Here is a 25,898-nt window from a genome sequence, read left to right on the forward strand (position 1 = left end):
GGGCTATGGTGAGCCAGTAGTGGACTTACCTGGCACAGGAGCGGGGCAAGTAGCACGGGGTATGGTGAGCCCGTAGTGGACTTACCTGGCACAGGAGCGGGGCAAGTAGCACGGGGTATGGTGAGCCCGTAGTGGACTTACTTGGCACAGGAGCCAAACACAGACAATATGTTTCATAGATATAGAGGGAAGTGACAGAGTTGTGTTGAGTGTAGCCAGTAGGCACCCGAGATGCTGGCCAAATAAACCGCTTATTCAGGTTCTCCATATATATTTTTATTTGTTTAAGCATAAAAATAGTGTTTTATTAATTAATATGTTAATTATGGAGATATTATTGACTTGAGGGGGGGGGTGATTAGTAAGTATATGACAGATTTCTCTCATAAATTAATGCATTACATCTTAGAAAATAATAAAACATAAAAGATAACCTAGTGCAAATAATGTATAATTCTTCTTCTTAAATAATAATAATAAAATAATAATAATAATAATAATAAAATAATAATAATAATAATAATCAAAATAATAATAATAATAATAATTATTATTATTATTATTAATACAAATAATAAACCTAAAAGCACACATACACTACATACAGACATTTAGTCAACACGGAAAGCAAAATACAATGGTATAAATAGAACACGCATAAATTATAAAAAGGCAAATTCCATTTTTTCCTTATTAAGTGATTGATTACAATAAACTCTTCTACTTGCCTTTATATTGAGATCAAGTCGCCTGTCTCTACCTCACAGTACATTGCCAGCGTTAATAATTAACCTGTATAACATTATGAGCAAGGTAGTCTATTCTTTAATGCTAAAGTTACACTGATCATAGCCAACTGAAATATGATAAAATGAGGGCGTATCTATCATACTGCAATTGAAGACTTGTAATAAATGTCTATAACATTGGTATTCCATTAACAAAAAATTGATTAAGGATAACATTCATAAATTATTTATTCCGTCACAGTGGTCGTGTGACCACTTGTGGCGACTAATAGAAAATATGTGAAATTAAATCAAGTACTTGTTAAAAAAACAGCACTAATTATAATTTAAATTAAGTAAATAAATTTACGATATGGAACACATTCTGAATATTTGGGTGATCAACATCCAGCCCTCCCTTGACTATGGGGGAGACGTGGCCACGTGTGGCCCTCCCCTGGCTGGCTGAGGCAGGGAGGGTGGCCACGTGTGGCCCTCCCCTGGCTGGCTGAGGCAGGGAGGGCTCTGTGGGGTGTTCTGGTATAAGAACAGTAGCCTAACAAACACATTGCTCAAAACATGTGAGGTTATTTAATGATTGCATTCGTGTACTTACCAATTTCTCTTGCTAATTACCTTACTATGAAATGTTTAAAATCTTCACAAATACTAACAATTTCATCAAGTTTATTGACATTTTTATTTCAATGGAATAAGGAAAATAAGCAAGAACTGTGATGATACATTGATACTTCCCCAAGACAACATACTTTATATAAATCCCGTTGACGGGGACAGAAAGCCTGAACTTGGGTCTTAAGTACAATCTTATCGAGGTCGCCCCTAAGCCAAATGCCGATCTTTCCCAGTATGCTACACTCGACCTCTCCCAGGGGGGGGGGGTAAAATAGCCTAAGCTACTCTATCTCTTTGAGATGTATTTCTTTCTTATCTCAATAAACATATTTGAACTTGAACTTGAACAGCTGCCAAACTCCCGGGTATCTATCTAATGCTAGGTTAACAGAGCCATCAGGACGCCAACCCCTGTGCTGCAGTAGTTAGATATCTTAACAAACCGTTATGGCCAGAGGAAAGACAGTGAGCACAGTTGAAACTGAGGCCCATCACTGGAAGGAGCGAGAGGCAGCAGCACACGTCAGAGCGCCGTGGTCCGCGGGGTCTGACAACCCTCAGAGGGCCGTGGTCCACGGGGTCTTGCACAGCCCCTGGTGACAACCCTCAGAGGGGCGTGGTCCGCGGGGTCTTGCACAGCCCCTAGTGACAACCCTCAGAGGGCCGTGGTCCGCGGGGTCTTGCACAGCCCCTGGTTATAACCCTCAGAGGGCCGTGGTCCGCGGGGTCTTGCACAGCCCCTGGTGACAACCCTCAGAGGGCCGTGGTCCGCGGGGTCTTGCACAGCCCCTGGTGACAACCCTCAGAGGGCCGTGGTCCTAGGGGTCTTGTACAGCCCCTGGTTATAACCCTCAGAGGGCCGTGGTCCGCGGGGTCTTGCACAGCCCCTGGTGACAACCCTCAGAGGGGCGTGGTCCGCGGGGTCTTGCACAGCCCCTGGTGACAACCCTCAGAGGGCCGTGGTCCGCGGGGTCTTGTACAGCCCCTGGTGACAACCCTCAGAGGGCCGTGGTCCTAGGGGTCTTGTACAGCCCCTGGTGACAACCCTCAGAGGGGCGTGGTCCGCGGGGTCTTGCACAGCCCCTGGTGACAACCCTCAGAGGGCCGTGGGGTCTTGCACAGTCCTTGGTGACAACCCTCAGAGGGCCGTGGTCCTAGGGGTCTTGTACAGCCCCTGGTGACAACCCTCAGAGGGGCGTGGTCCGCGGGGTCTTGCACAGCCCCTGGTTATAACCCTCAGAGGGCCGTGGTCCGCGGGGTCTTGCACAGTCCTTGGTGACAACCCTCAGAGGGCCCTGGTCCTAGGGGTCTTGTACAGCCCCTGGTGACAGCCCTCAGAGAGCCGTGGTCCGCGGGGTCTTGCACAGTCCTTGGTGACAACCCTCACACATGCTGGAGTTGTGTTGGTGACGGGGGCGGCCGTGGCGGCGGTCTCGTATCAGTGGGGGCGTCTGCAGGCCGTAGATACGACTTGCCACCTGGTGGTACAGGTTGGTCATGACCTGCGGTGTGATTGACATTACACTTCATCAGAACCACATGTATAACCTGCATGTAAGTCTTATAATCTGTTATACACCTGTATCTATAAAAGAAAATGCCTGATTGTCCGAGGCTGGAGGCCAGATGTTTGGGGCTAGTCTCACCCAACTTTCCAACATAGGAGTATGGGAGAAATATTGTCATCTATAGTGACCTACCCCCTGCGATTAACATGAAGTCAAGTCTGAAATAGAGGCTGTGTTTTCCATGCAGTGTTTATGTATAGTGAACATTTTGCGTTTTTTCAGTGTTTCGCAATATTAAATTTTCCGAGGGAGAGGGAGGAGAGGGGAAGATAGAGGAGGAGGAGGTGGGAGAGAGGAAGATAGAAGAGGAGGTGGGAGAGGGGAAGATAGGATGAGGAGGTGGGAGAGGGGAAGCATGAGGAGGAGGTGGGAGACGGTAAGATATAGGAGGAGGAGATGGGAGAGGAGATATCTTGAAAGAGAGGAAAGAAGAGGGGAGAGAAAGGTGGGAGAAGTGTGAGTGGGAAAGAAGGAAAAGTGAAAAAATGTGACGAGGGGGGATAGGGTAGGGAAAGAGAGATGGACGAGGGGAGTGGAGGGAAAGACCCGGTCACAGCCGGGTCCCCCATTTAGCTATGATGCTCACACTGAATACAAAAATACTATTAACCAAATTTGCGGTAAAACCTTTGAACTACAATGTTAACTGTATATTATACGAGATGTACAAGTTTCGGCAGCGGTCAGTCTGTTTATCTTTGATAGTTTATAGTTTCTTTTCATGGACGACTCTTGAAATTGTGTTGGAAGGAAATACATTCATCGGCATTCCTTTACTGGCAGTTGTTCTATTTGGACTCTCAGTAGATGTAGTATACATGGCCTTCACTAAAGGTTTTGATAAAGTTCCACATGGAAGACTGGCAAGGAAATTACAGGCACACGGAATAAATGGTAGAATACTAGAATAGTTAAAACAATGAAAGTAGAGTGTGGTCATAAATGAACATGAATTTTGACTAAAAAGAAGGTAGTTATACAACTCTCGTGCACTCCCACTTGGAGTATTTGTTATAATCACCGTCTGATAACCATCCTTACCGACCTCAAGAGTCATTTTTATCCACCTAGAAAGATCGCAGACGGCCCAAGCTGTAACTTAATTTAAAAAGGAACGTGTCTTATACACAATCTTGCGTGATATTTGGCTATAAAGGGGTAAATTGTAGCAGATTGCGAAACAAAATGGCGCCCGGGCGGACGGTGACACATGCGGGGTTTGGTGAAGTTCAGCGAAACTGTCTACAGCTCACGCAACGAGAGAGGTGACTGGTGGGGGCTCAGGTGCTCAGCCAATCAGCGACGAGCTTTCTGTGAAGTTATCGGCGGGCACCGAGCCCGACCCAGAGAGCAGAACCCGGCCCACTGTTCCGCCAAACTTTGGATTTTAAGTGGCGAGTTGGGCCTATGAAAGAGGCAACAGGTTGACCATGTTGAGGGGCCAAGGGGACCTTTTTGGATAAGGTCGTACGAGTATCGTCGACGAAGGGCCCTGCTGAAAGTAGAAGAGATGCGATAGCGATCTGGTGGGTCAACGCGAATGGACTGACTGTCGAAGCCTAGTGACAGTCCTGACCAATGAGCGTCGGACGTGATAACGACTCGGTGCGTGTGAATCCATAAGGAGTAGCCATTGAAGAGGCTATTGATGACGACCGAGATCATGGTAAACAAGTGCTCTTTCTGATTTTGTCTGTGAAGAGGCAAAGGGAGTGTTGACTGTGACCCTGGAAAGGGAGTACCTTATTAAACTGTGCCAACGAAGAAGCTGTGAACAATCGTGTATCGATGTTAAACAATTCTATAGTAACCAGTGAAGTGAGCAAGTGTGGCAGAAAATCATATCTCTGGTTACTCTATAAAGACTGCGATGGCGCCCTGTATCGAAACTGACCGAGCCAGTGAAGTCGACTGTCGTAATATCTTCTTCCATGGCAGTGAATCAGTGCATTGGGTAATAACATAAGGCTGCCGGAAAAAGGGTACATCACGCGGAGCGACGAGAGCCAAGGAAGATAGAGTGCAGACACCAGCATTGGACGGCCCACAGGGCGTGTCCCCTTGTGTGTTGAGAGGATCGGTGCCCCGTCTGTATTACCCAAGGAAGGAAGAGGATACGTGCGAGCCAGGTAGCAGTTATTGCTCACCAGCCCGATGGCAGCACAATTCAAAGGAATATAAGAGTTAATAACTGGGTATCCGCAATGCAAGCTGAGTTGGTAGCAATACTGGTAGCACTCGAAATTATTGACAACACTGAAGTAGACAGCTTAATAATTTCCGACTCCCTTTCCTCACTACTAGCAATAAAAAGTTTGCAATCACAATAACGTGCTTGTCTCAGAAGCCAGACATAGATATATAAGAATACTTAGCAAGAGGGTAAATATAAAAATGTTGTGGATTCCATCTCACATTTGCCTGCAGGAACAGGATAAAGTTGACGCCCTTGCTAAGGTTGCAGTAAATAAAGACAGTATTGAACGGAATCTTGAGTTATCAAATAGGTCCCTTAAAAGTGTCATTAGACGAGAAATCTTGGATGAATTTAAAGAAAGTAGAACAGTGCAATTGGAACTAGCAGGTCCATTGTTTATCACAATGAAATGTGTGAAGTAAAACATGTGTATGGGGCAAGTAACAAGGTCAGTAGACTAACAGACGTTGTCACATCTCGAATAACCATTATTTTAATCATTCTAATATCTAATATTCTACCATTTATTCCGTGTGCCTGTAATTTCCTTGCCAGTCTTTCATGTGGAACTTTATCAAAACCTTTAGCGAAGTCCATATATACTATATCTACTGGGAGTCCAAATAGAGCCAGTAAAGGAATGCCGATGAATGTGACAGATCGAATAAGACTTGGCTACAAGTATCTTTGTCAATTCGGCTTGTATAGGGATCTAACTGAAGTAAAGTGTAACGGACGTTACGTTTGTCTTATCAAACGGACGTTGTCTCTGTCTTTGTGTACAAAGACAGGGACACACACACTCCAACACTATATCTTGGATTGTAGTAAAATTGAGCCATTTAGAGATAAATCTAAGCTCACGCTGTGTGATATGGAAACCTATCTTATTTTCAAGGATAAAATACCTGAAATCCTTGCACTGTATCCATATTTCGCTTTCGATAGATAAACGACATATGAGATTAAGAAACATATAGTGTATTGTGAAGACTAATAATAAACAGCAGCTCTCCCAATGACTGTAATATCTCAATTGCTCAAACAATTCTGTGTTAGCGATAAGACCTACCATTAATAATATATAATGACTTACTGTAAATATATAGCTCTTGAAATAGAACATTTTCTGTAACTATAAGGTGTGACATTGTAACTATAAGGATGAGTATGGGGTGCACAATAAACTAACCGCCTCCGGCGGCAACAATAAAAAAATCAAATCAGGTAGCAGCCAGGGATGTGATGATGGAACTTCAGCTACACATGGCAGCTACAAACCACTGGAGATATCATCATTTCCTAACTAAGTAATCTGCCCTCCTCTTTTCCCTTGTCGAAAAGGCGTTCCTGAGGGAACTTGTATGAGTTTATTGTTATATATATATATATATATATATATATATATATATATATATATATATATATATATATATATATATATATATGTGTGTGTGTGTGTGTATAAACTCACGTGGTAGGATACATTGAGACTATATATGTGAATAGATTAAAATTAGTATTAACGAAGGTCAAGAGCGGCCGTTGATTGCAGACTTGATTGACGCTATTTAAGACAATTATTTATTTATGTAGTTTTTTTTGTTGGTAAATATTCTTTTTAGTTTTAAACGCTGTGTTTATATGTAACTTCATTACGATTATGCCAGGTTGTTTATACGTTAAAGCCTAACAGGATAGGTTACTTGAGTTTAGGAATAAATATTTAATGAAATCGGGGAACGTAGCCTCATGTTTCAAGAGGACTAGAGCAGAGAAACTGAAGTAATTTCTTCCGCGTTGGGTGAAGGTGAGAACCCAGATGATCACAATAGCTGGATAATCAGGTGTCCGAGATTGACACCTGAAGCTCTACCACTCGTTCTCTGGGGACTGAAGGTAGCCTAGTAAGTTTCCAGAGGTGCGGCGAGGTCCCTGTATTTTGGGGCAGGTGAACACAGGGGTTAAACGCCGACTTTATCACAAGTGACAGTAAAGAGAGCAATGACGAAGTGTCAACGGTGGAGCTCGACAAGGCTCTGTCCTTTGTCTTCCTCCTTGGCATATTGTATCCAAACATTGAGACATCATCTTTAGAAAGGCATATTTGCTCTGTAGAGAGTTCAACAAAGGGCGACTAAAATCATTCCTGAACTAAGTCGACTCTTATACCAGGAACGGTTGAGGGCCACTGGGCTAACAACACTAAAAACCAGACATGACAGGGTTGATCTCATTGAAACTTAAAATTTTGGACAATTTGGAGGATATTGATGTAGACCACTTCTTCCAAAGGTCAGATGTAATACGAATAAGGAGCAATGGTTTCAAGCTCAGCAAGCTACAATGTAGGACTGAAAACAAGAAATGCTTTGATTGATTGATTGATTAAGATTAAGCCACCCAAAAGGTGGCACGGGCATAAATAGCCCGTAAGTGGTGGCCCTTTGAAGCCATTACCAGTACCATTAGCTGATACTGGAGATCTGTGGATGTGCGACTGCACCCTACGGAGAGGTCGTGATCTCTGGAAATGCTTTTTCACTCACAGGGTTATAAACCCATGAAACCGCCTACCCAACGAAGCTGTAAATACCAAAACGCTGCTGAATTTTAAAATCCAGTAAGACAAAATCATCAGGACAAGCCTCGTCCTCGTCGTCCTTTCTGTCCTCGTCGAGGCCACTAGAGATGTAGTGGCCCTCAGGTAAATGAGACCTAATGTTCTATTAACCCTGAAGCTCTACTATGTTCTCCATGAAGAAAAAAATTGTGTTTATTGAGTTTCTCCCAGAGTGCAGTTTCCCTCAACTCACATGATGTAAACAATGGAATGTTGCTGATCTTGCAAGACCTGCCGCGTCGCAATAATATTAACGTCTGAGTCACTAACATTCAAATAGATTAATATTGTAGATATATTTATGTTTTCAGCATGTATTGAGATTATAATGAAGATATACTCGGTACGTGTGCATGTGATTATAATAAATAAATTTTGAGGAATTATATCGTACAGCTTAATAGCCTCTCGAGACTGGGATTACATCTGTCTCCACCATAGGTGCATTATAGCATACCTTCTGCGCCTCCTCTGGGTACCACATAGGAGTCTCGAAGCCTGGAGGATCACACTGGTTGCACTTCTGCCCCGTCAAGAGGAAACGGACGTTGCCCTGGTTGCTAGAAGTGTCCCACTTGTAGTAGAAGACTACCAGCCCGTACATGCTAGTCCAGCCGTGGGAGCACCTCTGTGAGTGGAAGACCACAGTCTTACAGGCTCATTGTCACACTCCTGCTCGCCTGGTCAAGCAGGCACACCACACACCCATAAATATTGATATGTGTATTTCCTATTATGGTATAATATCAATTTGTAACATTTACAACTTTTAAATGGTGCCTAACTTCTTTAAGATATATTTTTGTCGTGAAAAAATGTCTTTTATATTGCTAACATATTAGTTATATTGCAAGAATTGACTAGAATGGCTATATTGGTCAAATGCTTTAATGGATGGAAGGTTACCTTATCAACAGAAAATCCTCTGTTCTGTTTCAGAGCCTCAGAAGTGAAAATAAATTAAATTAGTGTATCTAGGCGCTCCTTAAAGTGGATGGAGTCTTAAGCCCCACCTTGTTCAATGGACTAATAAATGCCTTACTAAAATTTAATTATTTATTTATTTATTCGTATACAATAAGATATAATGGGTTGCTAAAGTGCAAATGTTGGTGGGAGAGAAGTACATTCTTAAAGAATTATCCGAAATAAGCGTAATGATAGATACATTGTAACAGAATATGACTTTACACGATAACTACATCAGTTATGAAGATCCCTCTCACACACTCGGCTACAAAAACATAATAAAGTTGACTTCCTTATCAAATTTATGATTAATATTTGTTATTATTATTGTTATTATGAATATTGACGAGAAGAATTGCTACTACAATTTTAAATAACACTTGCTATAGCCTACTGAAATGTTAGAAACCTTCTCCTAAGGTTTCTACAGAACGTGTACCATTGACGTGTTACCTGTCAAACTGACCTGGCAAGAAAAGCGGACCTTGGCCATGTCCTTGAAGACGCTCCAGTGTACGGGGATAACCTCGGTCGGTCCGAAGGTCCAGATGTTGGGCAGGTTCCTGAAGATGAGCTCGAAGTGATGGTTCCACACCTGCTCCAGGCCCCTGGTGGAAGGATGCGGTTTCCAACATAAAGTTATATATTAATTTGTGCAATAAAGTGATAACATTTGGACATCTGTAATTGTGTATCTAAATGATGTGCTATGAATAGTTCAATATAGTCCTTGATGGAGAGCCATTTCACTATTCTGTAATCTCACTCGCGTCCGGCTAAGGAGCTATGTTATGTCCGAAACACAAATATGTATGATGTCATATGAATACAACCAGCTGTACCTTCTTGTATATAAATAAATAAATAAATAAATAAATAAATAAATAAATAAATACATACATACATACATACATACATACATACATACATACATACATACATACATACATACATACATACATACATACATACATACATACATACATAAATAATTAAATAAGAACTTGGTGGCATAATTGCTTGCTGGCTTAGGGTAATCCAGAATCTTAATGCTTGTTCGTTGTAGACTTTCAATGAAGAAACTGAAATGGATTAGTGAATCTGATTTGCAGGTATGGTGTTGTGTGGTAGACCTGACACCTCTGGTAGTGTTGGTGGGTGTGGCGGGGGGGGGGGGCAGTGAGCGTCCGCCTTCTGTTGTATCTTCCTGAAAAAACAACATTGTGCCAGCAAAGAAGACCTGCCACACCTTGACTATATTACGCAAAACATACACATTTTACCTGAATTTACCTGAAGGCCACTAGTACAAGTCGCCTCGACGAGGATAGGTAGCCGGCGGCTTGTCAAAGGTTCCCCCATAGACCTTAATAGACCTGGTGATCTTTTCCAGCGGAATTTTAAAATTTAATAAATTGTTGGCATTTATGGCTTCGGCGGGTAGGCGGTTCCATGAGGTTATAACCTTGTTGGTGAAAAAGCATCACAGGGATGATACTTGTTGTGAGGCTTTTTTCAGCATCACAACAATCATCGTCTGTTATCAGTCCCACATTGTGGCGTGTTGAGCTTGGAACTTGAGCTTGAGTTCGTTGCTCCGTCCTTGTCTTACATCTGACCTTTCGAAGAAACTCTCCGGATCAACATCCTCTAAATAATAATAATAATAATAATAATAATAATAATAATAATAATAATAATAATTTATTTGCAAGAAGGAACAATGGGTTGGTGAGATTACATAAGATTGGTATTTTTACATTCATGCAAAGCCACTTATTTATTTATTTATTTATATATATACAAGAAGGTACATTGGGATTGTGAGGATACATAGCATAGTAATTACAATCTTGTAAAGCCACTAGTACGCGCAGCGTTTCGGGCAGGTTCGTTATCTAAGAAAATTTTAAGTTGGTAAATATTTGCAAAATTTATAAAAATGATAACAGTTACATAGCAAGAAAAACAAATAAAAGATGAGAGAAAATTGATGGTATATTAAAGCACATAGGTAGCTCAGATTAACAGCAACAGTGTTTCGGGCAGGTCCTTAATCTAACATATCAGGTAAGATATGTTCAGATTGTTCAAATTGTTCAGTATTTTTAAGGTTTCAATAAGATCCGCCATCTCATGCCTGGTTTGCAGTGTTGTTGTGGCCTTGTGGCCCTCAACCGTTCCTGATAAGAGAGTTGACTTAGCCCTGGAATGATATTTCTTGTTACCATTGTCTCACACACGCACACACGAATACTTGGTGAAATGCTATAAAAAATTGGTCACTACCTTTGTGAGACCTGTAGTTAGTTTAGTTCATTTATTATGCACCCCATACCCATCTTGTGGGCGGTAGTGGAAAGGGTTACAGAGGCACATAATGGGCTCAGGGACTGAACCCCACAGTTCATTTAGCTAAGCAAGTTACAATCTTGATGAGCTAGTTACAAAATTCAGTATAAGTCGTCACATCAACAATGGGTTCGAGATCGACCACAAGTACAGTTTCTAAATTAAGCAACTGACCAAAGCTGGAATACGCAGCTGTTGTATGGTGCCCATTTCTTAAGAAGCACATCAACAAACTGGAAAAGGTGCAAAGATATGCTACTGCATGACTTCCGGAACCGAAAAGACAAGAGCTACGAGGAGAGGTTAGAGGCATTAAATATGCCAAAACTAGAAGATAGAAGAAAAAGAGTCGACATCATCACTACATACAAAATAGTAACAGGAATTGATAAAATCGATAGGGAAGATTTCCTGAGACCTGGAACGTTAAGAACAAGAGGTCATAGATTTAAACTAGCTAAACACAGATGCCGAAGAAATATAAGAAAATTCACTTTCGCAAACAGAGTGGTAGACGGTTGGAACAAGTTAGGGGAGAAGGTGGTGGAGGCCAAGACCGTCAGTAGTTTCAAAGCGTTATATGACAAAGAGTGCTGGGAAGACGGGACACCACGAGCGTAGCTCTCATCCTGTAACTACACTTAGGTAATTACACACACACAAACACTTAGAAAATTAGAAATTAGATGCGTCTTAAACCTGATAAAATTGTTATCTACATTCCCCCTTGGAAAGATGAACAGGGCTCTATACATTATAGACCCATAAGTTCAAAGCAAACCTATAATACTGAGACTATGGGATGTATAACAATGAAGCTACTGACAGTCATCTTCAAAATCTCATACCAATTGAATTATAAAATAATAATAATATATGCCTTTACTGATGGTTCTGTGCAACTAAGCACCGACAGAGCAGGTTGTGCATATGCAGTATATACATGAAAGGAAATGATCATGTCTAAGTTACAGCCCCGCTCCTGTGCCAGGTAAGTCCACTACGGGCTCACCATAGCCCGTGCTACTTGGAACTTTTTGTTCCCAGTAGCTGAATCTAAAACAACAAACAACGTCATGTCTACTACCACTTACGGGCTATTCATGCCCTTGCCACCTCTTGGGTGGCTTAATCTTCATCAATTAAATTATGTCTACACAGCCCCGCTCCTGAGCCAGGTAAGTCCACTATGGCTCACCATACAACCCGTCCTCAGACCAAGTCCATTCCATCCAGCGGTCGACCACAAAAATGCATTCATCAATTTTAACATGCTGTTCATTCAGAATAGGACTTTTTCACATAAATTAATATTATCATATATTAGCATATTGTGCATATTTAGGCACTGGTTAGGTTAGGTTAGGTGTTTAGGTTCTGTTGGCGATTATTTGTATTTGTAGTATGCGGGTGAAGCATTTATAGCGTTGTAGTTCGAACAAAAGTCGTCAGTGAAGCACTTGTTCCGGAAGTGTTCGGACGTCATCAGTTGTGTAAACCGTTTTTCATTAATAAACAGGGGTTTAGCTGGTGCATGGAATGGACCATGGCCTTCGTTTATGAGGAGGACTACACCATAGTCCGTGCTACTTGGACCTCTTTGTTCAGAGTTGCTAAATCTAAAACAACAACAACAACAACAAAATTGGACTCGCTGCCGGCGCTATTGCTAGCTGGCCGCACACGAATTTGTTCCCGGGAAAACTTACGATTCTGAGCACCCATCAGGTCAAATCATCGCGGTTTTGTGAGGAAGAATACATCAATACTCCAATACCCCAGGCAATATCTTATTTGGAAGGAAACAATTCCGATTTCGTCTACAATTGATGGACAAACAACGTTGTTTTCTGCTGTCCAGCTGACTGGTATTCTGCGCATCCCAGTACGCAGGCGGCCCAAATTCTCGTATCGCACTCTCGTCACCCATGATCATTTTTTTTTTAGTGAGGACCGTATCACTGACCAGGTCACTTAGAGTCCTACCCTGAAGGGCGAGGCGGTACCCTGCGGACATAGTCACAAGGGAGCGCCTTAGAAGGTGTACTGAGCCTTTACAGGGAAAGGTAGACCAAACAGCTGAATTGGGTGTTAGGTATCCCTGATTCCACCTGGGGGAATCATTCTACGACCTTCGTTGGAGAGGAATGAATTTCTCTAGGCCTAGGAGTGTCTCAGGCATTAGGTGGGGCAGTGAATCAGTCCTCACTACGTGAAGAGTCATGGGGAAGTCAAAGAGAAAGAGACAATGAAGGCAGCTTTCAGACGAGGAGGGACAGTGGACCGAGGTGCAGCAGGCACCAAATAAAACTGCTATCGAGGCTTCACCACGTGCTTCTACCAGCAAGACAGCAGACATAATAGACCTATAGAGGACAGCATCAGTCACACACCAGCCAGTGTCAGACACTGCACCTCTCTCCACAGCCCAGTCACAGGACAACAGTATGAGACAGGAGAGGACACCACCAGTCTCACACCAGACATCACCAGACTCTGCACATCTTCCAAAATTCAAGATAATGCAGACAGACCACTTTCCTACAGCATATGGAGTAGTAACGGCAATGGAAAAGGAACAATTAGAGTTCAAACTTTCCATCATAGTCAACCTGAAAGGAGAAATAATAATAACACCACAAGACCAACAGACTGCAAATTACTTAGAAAAGTAAAAGTCCTGCAAGGGAAACCTGTATGCTTGGAAAAGTTGGACCCTTCAGGAAGACGCACACGAATCGTGCTTTTGGGATACCCAATCGACTTTCCCCTGGATCCAGTAATAGAACACAGGCAAATCCTGAATGCGGAACGATGCCGCACAAAAGTAGACAAGGCAGCGACACGTCAGGTTCTGGTGACCGTCACGGGACATGTGCCAAAATCATTCAGTCTTGGAAGTTGCGGAACATACCGACAGAGACCATACGTCCCAGAACCCCTGCGCTGCTTCAGGTGTCAGAAATACGGCCACCATCAATCACGCTGCACCGGACAGGAGAGATGCGGAGTATGCAGTCTGAGACATCCAACCAAAGACTGCATAGCCAAGCACAAGGCAAACCAGGCCACAACAGCCAAATGTCCAAATTGTGGAGCAAACATCATGCCTGGAACACAACCTGCTCTGCACGGAAAGAAAAGTTGCAGACAGCTCAGGTCAAGATAAACACACAGACCAGCACCACATACACCAACACCAACGTCTGGAACACTCGTGTACAGCCACAGCAGACGCACACTCTCACAGAACAAAATAGTAATTACTTTCGGAATCAACACAACAAATTTAGTTTTACGGAGGTCCAGCTGAAAAACATCGTGAAGATCATGGCAGAGACCATTATCAATTGTCTACAGATGACGCAGAACGCCTCACAACAGACTCAGGAAATCACTTGTGTAATAATGGACAAGATCGTGCAGCAGACCACAGTTACACAATAAATAGACAGTCTGAGACAAAACGAAGTACAAGAGGACAAGCAACGCAACATGGACATACAAACTACCAACAACAGTCGGGTAGTCAAGACACCAGACCATCAACATTCACAAAAGCAACTGCAAAAAGTAGTGACCACCCAAGATCAACAGAATCTTACAACACAAAAGACAGACATCAACAGCCAATGCAGTCTGATATGCAACAACACCAACAAAGAAGTATTGAACAGCAGAGATGCACAGGTTCCAACAACACAAGAGGCGGGCACGGACAATCAATGCAGCCCAATATGCAGCAACATCAACAACGAAATACTGGATGGCAGAGATGCACAGATTCCGACAACACAAGAAGCGGCTACGGGCAATCAATGCAGTCCAATGTGCAGCAATACCACCAACAAAGTGATGGACCACAGTTATGCACAGATTCCAACAATGCCGGGGATGACCATGAGCAATTATTGCAGTCCGATTTACAGCGACACGACTTGCGAGGTGGAGAATATAGACGTCGATTCCGAAGAGGAGTTCTACTAGAACAGGCAACACCAACCGAAACCGTCGTCTGGCCATTACGAATACTGCAGTGGAACATACAAGGTCTTGGAAATAAAAGCCACACCCTTCAGGAAGCAGCAATCAGTACGAAAGCTGATATAATCGTTTTGGAACAAACGCTTTTCCCAGCACACGAAGCCCGTCAGATTAGCTGGATATCAGCACCATATTATACCGTATGAACAGGAGAGACAAAGAGGGTTTATGACCCTGGTCAGAAACACCATACCCAGCAAGAAAATGGACCCAGTTTCATGTGGGGATGGAGTAGAGGTATTAGCAGTAACAGTGAAAATGGCTAATGTTGAGCTCCTCATATACAACGTTTACAAGCCCCCTAGACGTAAACTAGAAGCAGAGGCAGTGCTTGCCTTGGCCACGCAGGAAAATGTAATTATTGCTGGGGATTTTAATGCTCATCATCAAGAGTTAGGTGCGACTGGGCCAGTCAATGCAGATGGGCGCCATTAAGCTGCAACTCTGCGAGAAGTACCTGAAATTACACTTCTTAACAGGGGGGGGGGGACCCCTCACATTCAAGGAGGTTCCCTTGATCTTACATTAATCTCAACAGCACTCAAGCATCAGGCGAAGTGGGAAGTAGACCCGGTGATCACCAGTCTACTGGTGATCACCGGGCGTTTCTGTCACTATGCTACTGTCACAACACCTAACATAGAACGACCTCCTACACCACCTGCCCAACCTAGGTAGAATTGAAAAAAAGCCAACTGGAATATATATACCAAGAGTAACTTGAAAAATGGTATGCAACATACACGCCACCTGAAGACTTGAACATACACGAGACCAATCTGCAGGAAGCCATTTCAGCTGCTGCAAACAAAGCTATTCCAATCATTATCCCAGGGAACACAAAACGAAAAAAAATATTTGTTCTATAGTAATGAAGTTAAAGAACAAGACCACAGAGTCATCATCTTCAGAAAACATCTAAAGAGAAACCCCACACCAGAAGGAAGAACTCGGCTAAGAGCGGTGATATCTGAAGCAAGACGAGTTTATAGAGAAGTAAAGGAGGCAAGATGGTTTGAGTGGTGTCAAACTCTAAATGAACACAGTGGTCTTGGCAAGATATGGGGTCAGATTAAAACTATATCAGGTCGACCAGCCGACCACAGGCATGTATTCAACCATTGCACGAGGCTGAGAGACTTGCTCTCCAATTTCAGAAAGAGCGGCTTCATATCAGCTTCCTGCAATGGTCAGAAGGCAGCAAGAACAATTAAAACAAGAGAGGTTGACAGCCATTCATGAGAGCATAGCTACAAATGACGAATGTGACTGTCCCTTCACCAAACAAGAACTAACCAGAGCCAAAAAAGGTGGTAAGGACACTGCACCAGGTGCTGATAACATTACATACTCAATGATCGCACATGCAGGTCCTGCCGGAGAACAAGGCATATTGGACGTTATCAATGCATCTTGGCAGCAAGACAAACTACCGGCAAATATGCTAGGATGGATTCAAGATTACCTAAGTCACAGGTATGCCAGAGTAAAGTTGCAAGGACAAGTGTCAGACTACCACTTGCATGAGAATGGGACTCTGCAAGGAGTCCTCAGTCCTAGTCTTTTTAACATCCTTAAGGAAAACCTTGTTACCATGACATTTACAGATGGGGTTAAATTGCTAAGCTATGCTGATGATATAGCATTAGTCATTACAGGTCCTTCACTTCTAAATACAGCACAAGGGGCGTTAGATAAAGTAACATCTGAATGCAGCATTTCAGGGCTAAAAATATCTGCACAGAAGTTTAAGGCAATGAGACTAGGCGCCAACACTCCAGACAGGTACTTATGCATTCAAGACACTAACCTTCAGTGGGTTATACAATATCAATATCTCGGTGTGTGGATAGATTCTAAAATGACATTCAACAAGCAGATTCAATATCCGAAGGAGAAAGCAAGATCACGATTGAATATAACGAGAGCAATCACAGTCTTTGTGTCCCGCTCCATCTAGGAGCGGGACACAAAGCGGGACTACTCTATCATTATGGAATTCGAGGCCATGCCCTGGACTATATCCAATCCTATCTTAGTGATAGACTCCAATGTGTAGCCATCAATGATATAACCTCTCCCACTCTACCAATAACCGTTGGAGTGCCACAGGGCAGCATTTTAGGACCTCTCCTATTTCTTATATACATCAATGATTTGCCCAATGTCACTAACATTCTGAAACCTATATTTTTTGCTGATGATACTACCCTCATCTACTCTAACCCTAACCCACTTACACTAAATGTTGTTAATAATGAACTAAAAGAAGTCCACTTATGGATGTCAACCAACAGACTAACACTTAACATAGAAAAGACCTACTACATCTTATTTGGAAGCAAATCAACAAATGCAATTCAGCTTCAGATGGACAATGTTAACATTAGTAGTAAAAATGATGGAAAGTTTCTTGGCCTATTCCTAGACAAGAGACTCAATTTCAGCACCCACATTCAACACATAACTAAGAAAGTATCTAAAACAGTTGGTATACTCTCAAAAATCAGATATTATGTACCTAACTCTGCTCTCATCTCACTATGTTATGCACTAATATATCCCTATCTTAATTATGGTATCTGTGCATGGGGTTCAACCACTGCAAACCACCTCAGGTCCATCATCACCCAGCAAAATCTGCTATCAGAATAATAACAAATTCTGCTTTCAGACAGCACTCAGCCCGCTTGTTTAACTCCCTAAACATGCTAAACATAATCTCACTCCACCCATTCTCTTGTGTCAACTACATTTACAAATCCATGTTCTTAAATGCAAATCCTGCTCTGAAACTCTCCCTTGACAGATGTAATAGGACCCATTATCACCACACCAGAAATAAATATCTCTTTGATATCCCCAGAGTCAAACTTAATCGGTGCAAACACTATATGCAAATAAAGGGACCTAGTCTATGGAACTCACTCCCTAATGAATTGAAAAGCTGTCCAACTTTTGCATAATTCAAAAAGAAAACTAAAAAGCACCTAATTTCATCTTTATAGTTTTCTACCTTTGTTACGGACCCGAGTCCAGCGTCGGAACAGGAGCAGTGACGACAACGCCATCTGTGAGTCTGCTCCCGAAACCCACTCCAAATGGACGACGCCTTCTAGTGAGGACGGGATATACCGGCCACAGGTGCTGGATTCCCGTCTTAATCAGCTCATAACGTAGCCGCTGCTGACCTCTGGTGAAGTGGCGCTTAGACAGTGAACGCCATTTATGGAGCAAATAGGTGGACGTTTCTGTCTAAGCTAGTAAGTGATGTTTCCTAGTGGCCCCAGGTAGTATCCCCAGTACTAATGACATATCTGATTGCAGAGTCGACCTGGGACTGCTGTGCTGGACGATGGATCAGTCTACCCAAGGCAGCCAAGGTCTCTTCACCAGTCTGCTTTGAAGAAGCTGTGAGTCACCCCCGGACGAACTCTGTTGAGAGTATTAGCCTGCCTGTGGTGTGGCAGTGTTGGGAATTGCCTTATCCGGGGCTGGCTGGTGGAAGAGACTAGCCACTGTGGTGCTTAGTGAGGAGAGTGATCAGCGGGATCACACGAGGCTCCTGCCTAGGCCTCGCAACCCTAGTATCGGTCGTGGAGTGGCCTACACAGCGGAACTGATTAGTACCTGCCAGCTACGGGCTGGATTGTGGTTGAAGGCCTCCACGACGAAGCACCCAGTGGGACTGTGATTTGGCTGGCCTGTGGCCAGGGTAGATTCGTCAAAGAATCATCGTGGATTCATCGTGGGCCACGGAAGAAGGAACCAGGGCTACCCAGAGTGAGTACCGTTGAGCATCCAGTGTCTTCGGAGGAAGACGAACCTGTACATAATTGTGTAGTTATAATCTCCGTGTGTGACTGTTATTTATTTATACATGGTGGTGGAAATATATATATATATATATATATATATATATATATATATATATATATATATATATATATATATATAAATTGGAACATTTGTATCCCTCCCCCTTTAATTTAACTTGCGTTATGGAATACACCCCTTGAAAGCCTCTACTAACTTGGGGCCGGATTCCCAAACTCTACTACCATCAGAGAAGAACCCGGTTGCGTCCCAGTAGGGCCGTAACAACCTTGTTGCTTTAAAATTGGCTAGTACTAGATACAATGCAATCTCCCAATCTTCATGTACCCAATCCAAACAACTTTACCATTGTGATCATTGCTGTCTTCTTATATGCACTTTCAATTTGCTATATGGTGCCAACTAATCTTCGTTTAAATTACCAATCAAGCTGTCACTGTAATCAATCAGAGCTTTAATATACCAATGTGCTTTAATATACCTACTGATCTTTCTTATCTCATTTTTTTTCTTTCTTGAAATGAATCTGTTATCATTTTATTAATTCCGCTAGAATATACCTACTTAAAATTATCTGTTAGATAAAGGACCTGCCCGAAACGCTGCACGTACTAGTGGCTTTACAAGATTGTAAATTGCCATGCTAGGTATTCTCACAAACCCAGTGTACCTTCTTGTATATAAATAAATAAAAAATAAATAAATTTTACAGAGATAATAGCCATTCAAAAGTCTTTGGAACATGCACTTGCTGAACACCGACAATATTTTATCATACATACAGATTCGAGAACTGCCTTTGAAACCTTACAACAAGAACACATACTTGGTAACATCCTTCTGATCACAAATGTCATATAATTAATGCAAACACTCAAACGTCAAGGCCGACGGGTACTTATCAACTGGGTGCCAAGTCATGTGGGAATAATAGGAAATGACATTGCAGACGAAGCTGCAAAACTTGCAACTAAGCCAAGAAATGTAGACATTTATATACCAGAGTCTATCACAGATTAAGAAAGTACTTAGAAATAGAGCAATGCAGATGATGTACAGTGACCTCAACACAGCAGTTGCAACATCAGGATCTGCGGGTTGGTACAAGAATTCAACCAACTACGAACCACTTATTTTGATGAGAGGGAGCAGTAGAACAACAGAAGTACACTTACATCAGATCAGGCTTGGATACCCATTTGCATGGGAAATAGGCTTACAGGTTCCGGAAGATAAAAGGAAATGTCAGCACTGTGGAGAAATGCCCGACAGACCACTGGAACATTATCTAACACAGTGCACAGTTACAAACCCATTAAGATTTCAACTTAGATTCAACAGAGCAGAAGTTGTTAAACACATGGGACAAAATCTAACTGAAGCGACCATAAATACTCATACTCTGCTCAAGTAAAACAGAAACAAGCAACACTTAGTGGGCCAGCCAGAGGCTTAGGGTCCGCGCAGGAATATCCCTGAAAACAAACAAAAAACTTATGTCTAGAATGATGCAAAGACTGAACGACTGGGCGCACAACACAAACTGAGCTACTGGGTAGTTATCTAGTCATTGAGTACTGCCAACTTTATGGGCTGGGGGGATTTTTTGTGACGAAAAGTTCTCTGTATTCTTTAACACTTCACAATTAATGTATGAAATAGCTTGTAAAATTAAATGGAATGAGATTTTTGTAAATGAAAACAACTTTTGAATGAAATTTGTGTGGATTCCATCCCATGTTGGAGTTGGAAAGTATGACTTAGTAGTTCGATTGGCCAAGTAAGGTCATTATCAGGAGAAAACACTAAATCAATAACACACACGACTATATATCACTTGGAAGGGATATGAGGAAAAGGATTTGGGAGGGTACAGAGAAAAAAGGAATGGTGCCCAACCACTTGGACGGTAGGGGGATTGAACGCTGACCTGCAAGAAGAGAGAACGTCGTTCTTCTGTCTAGTGCAGTCTAGCATATTTATAATGGAATATAACAACACAAGAGGATTGTTATGGATAACAAGATATACACAATAAGGATATTGAAATCTTGACCATAAAGCAACGAGTGTGATAAATGTCTTTTAGTAAATGTGACATCCATCTGAGCAAGCATTTAGCCTACCAATAATGATTTCCTAGTTCTCTGGTGGGTTGCTGTCGCTTCTAAAACAACTGTCCTCTTGCGTGAAAATGTTAATTACATTTCCTCGTAGGGCCTTTGACTCCATTGCTTATATATTCTGCAGATATTTTTCAAAATCGAACCTGACAAAACCTTGTCAGGCTCTGAAATAATTTAATTTTTGGTTATTCCAGACAGTTACCAAGAGCTGAGTTTGAATGGCCGCGCCGGCCACTCCTCGACTGACAACCAAAACGTGCTCTATTGCCATAACTTTCTTTTTCGCAATTTCAATATTTTGCTAAACAATCGTGCCCATCGCGTTTTTATAGCATTATTTGGAAGCAAAGAGAAGCAAGAGGTCTTGCCTTTCATATAAATGATTTTAGGTGACAAAAGACAACCCACAAAATAAATATAATAAAATAAAATTACCAAGATACAATTTAGCTAACAGTAGGAGCAACATCTTTAATTGTTGTTACACAACAAATTAGTACAAGCTGATCAATGTAGTATTTAAGATATGCACCATCATAACTATAATGTATTCTAACAATTTATAATGTAGTCATTATATTGAACTCAAATTCTGTTATAATGTACCGATTATTATAAAATAAATAAATAAAAATAAAATGTTTACTCAGGTAAGGTACATATATACAAGAGATTTTACATAAATTGATAGATTTATAGATAGAGCTAGTACATACGGTGCCAAAAACCACTATTACGCAAAGCGTTTCGGGCAGGAAAAACTTTAATGACTAATACTTAATACTAAATGAGTATAAAGAATAAAATGTGTTGAGAACAAATAAAAATAAAGATAAAAAGGGGGAAACATGGCTGAAAAAGCAGCAACAAATACAAATAGGTCGACAAACAGCGTTGTTTAAGAAAACAGACATGGGTTGACAATAGAGGGGTAAGGTAAGTTACAGGGAATTTATTAGGTATAGCTTCGTTTTTATCTTAAACTGGTTGAGAGAGGTACAGTCTTTAACATGGTTGGGAAGGTCATTCCACATTCTGGGCCCCTTGATTTGTAGAGCATTTCTAGTTTGATTAAGTCGTACTCTTGGAATATCAAAACTGAATTTATTTCTGGTGTGGTGCTCATGGGCTCTGTTACAACCTTGAATGAAGCTTTTGGGGTCCTTGAATGAAGCTTTATATATATATATATATATATATATATATATATATATATATATATAAATATATATATACCGGGGGTCGTAATAGAACCCATGAGCACCACACCAGAAATAAATTCAGTTTTGATATTCCAGGAGTACGACTTAATCAAACTAGAAATGCTCTACAAATCAAGGGACCCAGAATGTGGAATGACCTTCCCAACCATGTTAAAGACTGTACCTCTCTCAACCAGTTTAAGATAAAAACGAAGCACTACCTAATAAATTCCCTGTAACCTACCTTACCCCTCTATTGTCAACCCATGTCTGCTATTTTTAAACAATGCTGTTTGTCGACCTAATTGTATTTTTGCTGTTTTTCTGCCATGTTCCCCTCTTTTTTTATTTTTATTTTTTCTCAACACATTTTATACTTTAATCTCAATTAGTATTAAATTTTAGTCTTTAATGTTTTTCCTGCCCGAAACGCTTTGCGTAATAGTGGCTTTAGGCATTGTATGTACTAGCTCTATCTATAAGTCTATCAATTTTTGTATCACCTCTTGTATGCATGTACTTTACCTGAATAAACATTTGAATTTGAATTTGAATTTGAATTGTTAGCTGAAGGACCTGGCCGAAACGCTATTTAGAGCGTGTTAGCGGTTAGTGCGAGAATGTAACACTCACCCACTATGTGTGTACTCTCACAACCTGAGGTACCTTGTATATAAATAAATACATAAATAAATAAAGAGAAAATTAAACAAATAAATAAATCAAGAAAGAGAAGCGGGAATATTAGTAACTGTGATGACCACCTGCTGGTGTGTGATGAGAAATGTTGAGAAATAAACGAGGAATCTTGAGAGATAGATGAGGACTACTTGTAAGACCACCTTGTCCTGCAGAGGTTGATAGGCATTAAGCCCAACACCAAATCAAACATCTATAATGCTCTTCTTCAGATTTACCTTGCACTTGTTCAGTTGTGGTCACTGTACTATAGAACAGACCCACATTCAGTTGTGGTCACTGTACTATAGAACAGACCCACATTCAGTTCTGGTGACTGTACTATAGAACAGACCCACATTCAGTTCTGGTCACTGTACTATAGAACAGACCCACATTCAGTTTAACTGATGCACAGAATGATGCCTGAGTTAATGCCATAATTCAGAAGCCTTCCTTATGCAGAGAGAGTTAAAAACATAATTTCCATTATCTAGAAAGATGAAGAGAAAGGAGTAACACAAATGAAGTAAGTATAGAATATAAAACAGAGCCCGAGACTATAAACTGGAGAAGGTTAGACTCGGGAAAGACCTGGGTAAAGACTGGTATAGAAGCAGGTTTGGTGATTTATCGAACAATCTATCAGGTAACATAATAAACCTTCCGTAGTTTCCTTTATGCTTGTTTTAATTAGGAGCTGATTGTTTATCACTGAAAGTTGCACAAGTGGCAGTTGCAGTAAAATAAAGTCAACCAAATCCTGTCAGTCGTAACTTTAATTTCAGGGAAAATAAGGTAATGATTCAACTGTATTAATAAGTCTTTTGTGCGTCTTCACTTGTATTATTGTATCCAAGCCTGGAGATCTCATCTTCAGGAAGACATATGTGCTTTGGAGAAAGTTCAACACCGGTCGCCAAAAAACATCCCAGAACTGTCGACTTTTGTACCAGGAACTGTTGAGGGCCTCAGGACTAACACCACTGCAACCAGGCATGACAAGGCGGATCTCGTCGAAACTTATTTAAATACTGAACAAATCAAAGGATATTGATCTAGATCATTTCTTTAAAAGGTTAAATGTAACACAAACAAGGAGCAGCGGCTTCAAGCTCAACAAGCCACACTGTAGGACAGAAAACAGATGCTTTTTCACCCACAGGGTTATAAACCCATGGAACCCGCCGAAGTCGTATATGCCAAAACGGTGCTACGATTCTAGATCTAAATAGATAAAATAATCAGAACAAATGGGGGGACCTTTGACGAGCCGTCGGCTTCCTGTCCTCGTCGAGGCCACTAGTGGCCCTCAGGTAACTATACTTACGCATACTCAATAGAAAAATTATAATCAAAGTGATGTAGATTCCCCCTAAATAGTCCATTGTTAATTATTATCTATGACGCTAAAGCGACGGTTTCCCTTCGAACCCCGATCGTCCAAGCGTTAGGCGCCGTGTCTTCACTCCGACCACACATCCCAGTGTCTTGTCTTCATACCTGTTCTAAAAGCTATAATTATACTGGCTTAGCGCTTTCTCATCATAATTACCTTTCCTCCCTCTCAAATATGTCCCTTATTAATCTAAAATCCACAAGGATCACCGGTGGACTCACCCACAAGGGTCACCGGGGGACTCACCCACAAGGATCACCGGGGAACTCACCCACAAGGGTCACCGGGGAACTCACCCACAAGGGTCATCGGGGAACTCACCCACAAGGGTCACCGGGGAACTCACCCACAAGGGTCACCGGGGGACTCACCCACAAGGGTCACCGGGGGACTCACCCACAAGGATCACCCGGGAACTCACCCACAAGGGTCACCGGGGAACTCACCCACAAGGGTCACCGGGGAACTCACCCACAAGGGTCACCGGGGGACTCACCCACAAGGATCACCGGTGAACTCACCCACAAGGGTCACCGGGGGACTCACCCACAAGGGTCACCGGGGGACTCACCCACAAGGATCACCGGTGAACTCACCCACAAGGGTCACCGGTGAACTCACCCACAAGGGTCACCAGGGAACTCACCCACAAGGGTCACCGGGGAACTCACCCATAAGGGTCGCCGGGCTCGACGGACGGGGGGACGTAGTAGCCAACATGAAAGGAGGCGCGTGAGAGCTGCGGAAGTGGCACCGTCGGGCACTGGGCGGGAGGAAAAGTGCCTGCTGGCTTCTCCTTGTGTACCACACCTACCGTGGGAGCTCTTGCCACCCTGACGGAACTATGGGCACTGGGGAAATGTGGGTGGGGGCTGCCGAAGGTGCTGGTGGTGCTCCAGGTAGTGTGGGGGGTGGGCAGCTGACCAAGGCACAGTAGAGGCGGCTGCGGTGGCGGGATGCAAGCGAGCGGTAATATCTGGCACGCCTCACCACCCACCATCACACGCCCACCCATGGACATATTCGCTGTATGTCTCTGTGGCACCACCAGACGTGCCACGCCCGACAGCCTGTACTGTCACCCACTCCTCACACAGCCACGAGACCGCCCCGTTGACAGAGTGAAGCTCACATCACACACGCCAAGGAATGCAAACACAGGCAAGTGTCTTGCCAAATTCCTCAAGCTCTTCCCACAGGACGAGAAGCCTCTCACAAAGTCACCAAGAGCCTTGAGTTACCAAGACCCCTGGAGTCACCAAGAGCCTATAGTCTCCCAAAACCTGGATTCTTACAAGTCAGCGCGTATGTTTAATTAGTTTGTATCACATAAATAATATTAATGAGATGTCTCCGGCCTCGTAAAGTAACTCCCGCCGCTCAACGCAGACACTCGCGGCCGTTTAATCCTCAACGCGGTCACCAAGAAAAGCGAAGACCCGGTGACAGCGGAACTGGTGGATGGTGGTGTTCCAGCCGCGCGTCGGGAGCGACATTACACTGCTCACGGAGGCAATGTTGGGGGCTGTGGTGGATGAT

The 25,898-nt window shown here is 42.5% G+C and overlaps 1 protein-coding gene across 2 annotated transcripts; it reads right to left on the reverse strand.

The window, feature by feature from the left end:
- Positions 1-251: 251 nt before the first annotated feature.
- LOC123764164 (receptor-transporting protein 3) lies at positions 252-25,884 on the reverse strand. 2 transcript variants are annotated; one of them, XM_069329899.1, is made up of 4 exons: positions 25,031-25,884; positions 9,188-9,329; positions 8,210-8,380; positions 252-2,842 (listed from the first exon to the last, which is right to left on the reverse strand). In XM_069329899.1, the coding sequence occupies exons 1-4, from the start codon at positions 25,378-25,380 to the stop codon at positions 2,699-2,701; spliced, it is 807 nt and encodes a 268-aa protein (XP_069186000.1). In that variant the 5' UTR covers positions 25,381-25,884; the 3' UTR covers positions 252-2,698. The 2 variants fall into 2 exon arrangements, with proteins under 2 accessions (XP_069186000.1, XP_045607672.1); XM_045751716.2 differs by having other exon boundaries at positions 252-2,866; positions 25,031-25,882.
- Between the last annotated feature and the right edge of the window lie 14 nt (positions 25,885-25,898).

The sequence above is a fragment of the Procambarus clarkii genome, chromosome 23 (assembly GCF_040958095.1).
Source record: "Procambarus clarkii isolate CNS0578487 chromosome 23, FALCON_Pclarkii_2.0, whole genome shotgun sequence".
Classification (NCBI taxonomy): Eukaryota; Metazoa; Arthropoda; class Malacostraca; order Decapoda; family Cambaridae; genus Procambarus; species Procambarus clarkii.